Source organism: Carcharodon carcharias, chromosome 21 (genome assembly GCF_017639515.1).
Source record: "Carcharodon carcharias isolate sCarCar2 chromosome 21, sCarCar2.pri, whole genome shotgun sequence".
Taxonomy (NCBI): domain Eukaryota; kingdom Metazoa; phylum Chordata; class Chondrichthyes; order Lamniformes; family Lamnidae; genus Carcharodon; species Carcharodon carcharias.
In genome coordinates this window covers 13,425,819-13,433,021 of record NC_054487.1, presented here as the reverse complement: position 1 = coordinate 13,433,021, position 7,203 = coordinate 13,425,819, and the positions used below count along the sequence as shown (strand labels likewise).

The 7,203-nt window shown below is 45.6% G+C and overlaps 1 protein-coding gene across 2 annotated transcripts in view; it reads right to left on the bottom strand.

The window, feature by feature from the left end:
- Positions 1-280: 280 nt before the first annotated feature.
- The window catches only part of LOC121293133 (E3 ubiquitin-protein ligase TRIM33-like), a 127,539-nt gene continuing 120,616 nt past the window's right edge, over positions 281-7,203 (bottom strand). For both annotated transcript variants that reach the window (XM_041215858.1, XM_041215857.1), the window contains one exon: positions 281-677. In XM_041215858.1, coding sequence (XP_041071792.1) covers positions 456-677 — 222 coding nt within the window. In that variant the 3' untranslated portion in view covers positions 281-455. The remainder of the gene's footprint in view (positions 678-7,203) is intronic.

Genomic DNA, 7,203 nt, shown 5'->3' with positions numbered 1-7,203 from the left:
TGGCTCAGCTAGCAGCAGAGGCTATCAACTAGGTGCTCAAAGGTGGAGAGAACATGATGCAGAGGGTCCAAGCAAGGCTGGACTGGCAGCGGCCTGTGGTATGTGCTTTAATAGAGTCTTTGGCTGCACCTTTAGGCTCCTACTGCCTCAGCAAAGCCTGATTCACTTCAAGTGAAAAATCAGCCCCACATTTGGGCATGTTGTGTGCTGTAACTGAAGTAAACCTTGGCTAAAAGTGGAGAGTGTTGCTGGGATTCACAAAAACAGGCAGACAAGATTGTGAGGTAGCAGAAATGTCTTTAATTTACCACCTGCTGGTTTGTAACTCTAATACAGAATAGTGTTCATCACTAACTAGATTTTTCAAGCATCGCTTCTCTCTTAAATATTATTTCTATGATACAAATATTACAGTCCTCACCAAGTCTATTTAACAAGAGAAGATTCTTTTGCGGTCATTTGATGAAGATGGGGCTCTCTCTCCCTTTGCAACGCTTTCTCCGAGGCTGGACAACATCTTCATCGTCGTCCTCCGAGTCGACGGTAACCTTTGTGCACTCGCTGTCTGATTTGGTGGGTGCCAGTGGTGGGAATGTCCTGTCCGGAAACAGCGCCCTCAGCTTTGCCTCAAAGATTTGTTCCAAAGTCCTGCCAGCATGAGCCACCTCGGAATCCGGCTGCGAGGAAATGGAAGCAGAAGTGTTTTTATAACCAAGACTCACCCTTCTACTGTTCACTGTGCCAGTCGCAATCAATGCCATTTCCCAAAAGGAACAAGATATCGGCTGTTTAACAAGCTCTGTACTTGTGTCACACGGCTTCCCAAGCTTCAGTTTGTGTAGCTGGGGAGAGGGTAAGAGGAGCTCAGATGCCGACTGAAATCATTGAGTTCCACTTCATTTACATGGATAGATTGAAGAAGCTGCGGCTATCCTCCTTAGAGGAGGGAAGATTGACAGATTTGATAAGGGGGCTCCAAGTCATAAGGAGTTTGGCCAGAGTAGATGGAGAGATTTTAGGGGAAGACTGTGGCGTAATGGTAATGTCACTGGACTAGTGATCCAGAGAACCTGGCTAACATTCTGGGGATATGGGTTCAAGTCCCACCGTGGCCCAATTCTAGAATTGAAAGCTAGTCTTGATGGAACTATCGTTAATTGTTGTAGAAACCCAACTGATTTACTAATGTCCTTTAGGCCATCCTTACTTGGTCTGGCCTACATGTTACTCCAAGTCCACAGTAACGTGGTTGACTTTTAGCTGCCCTATTGAATTAGCCTAGCAATCTACGCAGTTCAAGGGCAAATAGGGATGGGCAACAAATGCTGGCCTTGCCAACCGCATCCACATCCCATGAAAGAAAAACTGTTCCCATTGGTGGGAGGGTTGGACATGACAGGACATCAATTTGAAGTGATTGGCAAGAGAACCAAAGGCAACATAAGAAAAAAACTGTTTTATGCATCGAGTGGTTAGGATCTGGAATGTACTGCCTGAGACTGCGGCAGTGGAGTCAGATTTAATCATGGCTTTCAAAAGGGAATTTGATGATTATCTTAAGAAGACAAACTTGCAGGGCTATGGGGAGAGGGAAAGGGAGTGGGGCTAGCTGAATTGCTCTTGCAGACAGCCTGCAGAGACATGATGGACAAAACGGCCTCTTCCTGTACATGAACCATTCTAGGATAAGGAGTTGCTTACTGTGGTGACTGAGGAGAAAATCAAGATGGACCTCTCAGTGAAAAACATGCACTGTGACAATAGGAGGAGGATTTGAGAAGTGAGTGGGTGGAGTAAGGGAGGTGCTTTGAGTCAAAAGGTACCAAATCAGTAGAAAAGGGCCTGGCTCTGATTTGGTGATGAGGGCCACACCATCTACACAATATGTTGGGCAGAGCAGTCAGTAGGAAGACAGCAGGGCCGGCAGTAAAGAGTCACCATCCATCAGCCTAATTTCAGTCAAAGCCCTGTCCCTAAATGCAACCATCCCCAATACAGTTGCAAGTGAGGGCATTGTACATGAGTGAGTGAACATTCTGGAAGGAACGTGGGGGTGGTGGGACAGGGTGATTGTTGATCCACTGGCAGAATCCAAGGGGATAGTGGTGCGTGGAACGAGTAGGAGATAGGCGTAATTAGCTGCCAGTGGCCACATTGGACGAGGAGTCAAGTGAGAGAGGAGGATTGTGCCTAGATGAGTTCCTGAAGGGCAGAAAGTTTAGTCATGGGATTATTCTGGAAGGGAATTAAAGCTTGGTATGTCAGGAGGAAAGAGGAGTAGCATTGGGCTGCGGTAGGAATCGCAAAAGGCAGGGGGGCGGGGGTGGGTGAGGGGTGAGGGGGGTTTGGGAGGAACTAATTGACAATGGAAATCTGAAATGTGGTGCTGCTCGGAAAGGGAAGAAGGAAGAAGAGAAAGGTGAGAAAAGGGAATCGGACCGATCTGAAATGGCAGCCAAAATCCCAATAAGTTGTACTCCCAACTTACTCGCAGCCTAATGGACTAGGGAAAGATAGGAATAGATGGGGGAGATAAACCATAGTCATAAAGGGAGGGGAAGGAATAATAAGGAACAGGTCAAATTTAAAGCCTGACATTGTGTGGTGGGATAAATTTACAGCAACGGTTGGGAATACAGAATCATCAGCTTGACTCAGTGGTACCACTTGGGTCAGCAGATCATGGGTTCAAACTAGGACTTGGGCACATAATCCAGGCCAAGTCTCTGGTGCAGTGGTGAAGGAATGCCACAACGCCAGAGGTACCAGCCTTTTGGATAATCGAGGTCCTGTCAGCCTGTTTGAGAGTTTAACTGCCTGAAGGAGAGATTGACTGAGGAATATTAGATTTTAGGAGCAGCCAAATACACTGCAGAGTCTTTAACAAACATACGAAATAGGAGCAGAAGTAAACCTGCTCCACCATTCAATAAGATCATGGCTGGTATGTCTGTATTATTAATTCCACATTCCCATCTACCCCCAGTAACCTTTGATTCCCTTGCCTAAGAATCTATCTATCTCTGCTTTAAAGATATTCAATGACCCCCGCCTCCACCACCTTCTGAGGTTTCAAAGTCACACAACCCTCAGAGAAAAAAATTCTCCTCATCTCTGTCCTAAAAAGGCGACCTCTAATTTTAAAACAGTGCCCCCTAGATCTGGACTCACCCACAAGAGGAAACATAATTTCCACATCCACCTTGTCCGGACTGATCAGGATTTAAATACTTCAATTAAGTAATTGCATTACACAAGTTATCATCTGAAAACTAGTGCCTCTTTTCTTTAAAACATCTGCTAACCATTTTTAGCAATGCCAGCCCAATTAACTTGCACCCAGCCAACACCTATTGTACCCAAAAAGAAGTTTTTTTAAAAAATCTATTGGTTCATGGGCTGTAGACATCGTTGGCTCGGCCGGCATTTATTAAGGACATTAGCGAATCAGATGGGTTTTGTGACTTTTGGCAATGGTTTCATGGTCATCATCAGAATTTTAATTCCAGATTTTTATTGAATTCATCATGATAGGATGCAAGCCTGGATCCCCAGAACATTACCCTGGGTCTCTGGAAAACTAGTCCAGTGACAATATCACTATGCCACTGCCTCCCCTTAAATGTTGAGTAACAAATTAGGAAACAGGTCATTTTAGATCCAGTATTGTATAATGAGAAGGGTTAATTCATAATCGTATAGTAAAGTACCCTCTGGGGAAGAGTAATCAAAATATGATATAATTTCATATTGAGTTTGAGACTGATGAGGTTAAATCCAAAACTGGAGTCTTAAATTTAAACAAAGCCAATAACATAGGTTGGAGGGGCGAGTTGGATAAAGTAGATTGGGAAATTAAGATTAAAATGTATGATGGATGAGGAAAAAGATCAATTTTGTTGAAAAGAAATCGGAAAGGCACTTGAAGGAAATAAACTTGCAGGGCTATAGGGACCAAGGAGGACTGACTGGATTTCCCCACAGAGAGCTGGTATGGACTCCACGGGCCAAGTGTGCGTAAGTGACTATGACTATGATAGATAAGCATTGGAGAACGCTTAAAGAATTCATAATTCTCAACAAACATGCATTCACTTAGGAAATAGAACTTTCAAAGGAAGAGTTCTCTGACCGTGGCTAATGAGAGGTGTCAAAAGGTGTTATATTGGTTTAAAAACATCTTCTGGCCGGCAAGCGGGGGCGGGGTCTGCTCGCTGATGTGTAAAATGACATAATTTCAATTTTCAGGTCGGCGGGGGCGCAGCCGAATCAGCTGTGTGCTCACCGACCTGTCAATGGCCAATTGAGGCCAATTAAAAAGTAATTCAAGTCATTAATGGACCTGCCCATCCAACCTTAAGGTTAGCGGGCAGGCTGGGAGCCCTGGCGGGCTTCAGAGAAAGCATCAAACCTCATCCATCGGGCGGGATGAGGTTTCATGAGGGTTTTTAAAAATTTAGTAAAGGTTTCAGTAAAAGTGATCGACATGTCCCAACTCATGTGAGTGTCACAAGGGGGGACATGTCAGGGAAATTTCGATATCGTTTCTTTAACGTTTTTAAATTTGGAGCTGATCTCCCTGAGGCAGCACTTAGCCTCAGGGAGATGAGTGCGCTCATGCATGACAGAGCACACTCCCGGCTGAGGGAATCACCCCCCCCCCCCCGCCGTTTGCACAGGGAGCGCATAGCGCTTCCTGGCAGATGTCGCGCTAGGTAGGCCTTAATTGGCCCGCCCACGTAAAATGGCAGCGTGCCCCCAATTGGGGGCATATCAGCACGCGCCCGCTCCTGCGCTCCCTCCCCCAACTGGGGGGTGGAATTTTTCCCATGAGGCATAAAATGTTGCCAAAAAGAGTAGTAAGGCTGAGGACTGGGGGAGATTTTAGAAACAGTAAAGGAGGAGCAAGAATTTGATAGAAAAATACAATGAGAACGAACTAGCCAAAATAGTTCAAAAAGAATGTAAGAGCTTCTACAAACATGTAATTAGGAAGAGATTGGTGGAAGCCCCCAGAGGCAAAGGCAAGATAAATAAGAAAATGGTACAGACATTAGACCAATATTTTCTATCTGTCTTCATAATCGAAAACACAAAAAAAAACAAATAGCAGCAAACCAAAGGTCAAGTGACACTGATTACTAATATTAAGCACTTCAAGTTAAGAGAGGGTACTCGAAAAAATAATGGGATTAAAAGCAGTGACTCTCTTTAACCTGATGGCCTACATCCTAGGGTTTTAAAATAAGCGGGGGAAGAGATGGTGGACGTGTTGGTTTTGAGCTTCCTGAATACCCTAGATTCTAGAATGAGCCCTGTGGATTGGAAGCTAGCAAACATAACCCGGCTATTCAATAGCGGAGAAAAGAGAGAAGACAGAACTACAGGCCAGTTAACAGCAACTTGCATTTATATAGCACCTCTAACATAATGAAACATCCCACAGGAGCATTATAAAACAAAATCTGACACAAAGCCAAGGACTAGCCTGACATCAGGAGGAAGGAAAATATTTTAAGTCCATTATTGGGAATTTAGTAACACAGCTTTACATGATTACGTAGTTTTATGAAAGGGAAGTTGTGTGTTGATAAATCTATTAACGGGTTTTTGAGGCTTTGACTTGCAGGTTTCATACCAGGGTAATATCAGATGTGGTACATTTGAATTTTCAAAAGGCATTCGATAAGGCGCCACACAAGAGGCTGTTAGGCAAGATTAGGGCCCATGTGATTGGGGGTAATATATTAGAATGGATTGAGGATTGGTTAACAGACAGAAACCAGAAGGCAAGATTAAAGGGGTAATTTTCGGGTTGACAGGCTATGTCTAGTGAGATGCCTCATGGATTAGCGATTGGGTCCCAGCTATTTACAATCTTCATTCAGAGAGCTGTGACTCTTCAGAATTCCCTACTCCGGGAAGCTAAGGATGCTCAGTCTATGAGTATACTCAAGGTTGAAATCATAGAATTTGGAGTACTAAAGGAAATCGAGGGATGTGTGAATAATGCAGAGAAGTGGAGTTGATGTAAAAATTCACCCATGATCTTACTGAATAGGCTGAGGGGCTGTATAGTCTATTCCTGTTCCTATTTCTTTGTTCTTATGTGAGAAGATTCCCCCTTTTGGGCCCCAGTTATGCCTGTCTCTTTATGGAGTATGTGGAACATTCCTTGTTCCAGTCCTACTCCGGCCCCCTCCCACAACTCTTTCGCTGGTACATCAATGATTGCTTCGGTGCTGCTTCATGATCTTGTCTGGACCTGGAAAAATGTATTAATGTTGCTTCCAATTTCCACCCCTCCATCCTTTTCACATGGTCCATCACTGACACTTCCCTTCCCTTCCTTGACCTCTCTGTCTCAATTTCTGGTGATAGACTGTCCACCAATATCCATTACAAGCCTACCGACTCCCACAGCTACCTCGACTACAGCTCCTCACACCCCGCTTCCTGTAAGGACTCCATCCCATTCCCTCAGTTCCTTCGCCTCCGTCGCATCTGTTCTGAAGATGCTACCTTCAAAAACAGTTCCTCTGACATGTCCTCCTTCTTCCTTAACTGAGGTTTTCCACCCATGGAGGTTGACAGGGCCCTCAACCGTGTCCGGCCCATCTCCCGCGCATCCGCCCTCACGCCTTCTCCTCCCTCCCAGAAACATGATAGGGTCCCCCTTGTCCTCACTTATCACCCCACCAGCCTCCGCATTCAAAGGATCATCCTCTGCCATTTCCGTCAACTCCAGCATGATGCCACCACCAAAAGCATCTTCCCTTCACCCCCTGGCGGCATTCCGCATGGATCATTCCCTCCATGACACCCTGGTCCATTCCTCCATCACCCCCTACACCTCAACCTCCTCCCACAGCACCTTCCCATGCAACGGCAGAAAATGCAACACCTGCCCCTTTACTTCCTCTCTCCTCACCGTCCAAGGGCCCAAACACTCCTTTCAAGTGAAGCAGCATTTCACTTGCACTTCCCTCAATTTAGTCTACTGCATTCGCGGCTCCCAATGTGGTCTCCTCTTACACTGGAGACCAAACGCAGACTGGGTGACCGCTTTGCAGAACACCTTCGGTCTGTCCGCAAGCATGACCCAGACCTCCCTGTCGCTTGCTATTTCAACACTCCACCCTGCTCTCATGCCCACATGTCCATCCTCGGCCTGCTGCATTGTTCCAGTGAAGCTCAGCGCAA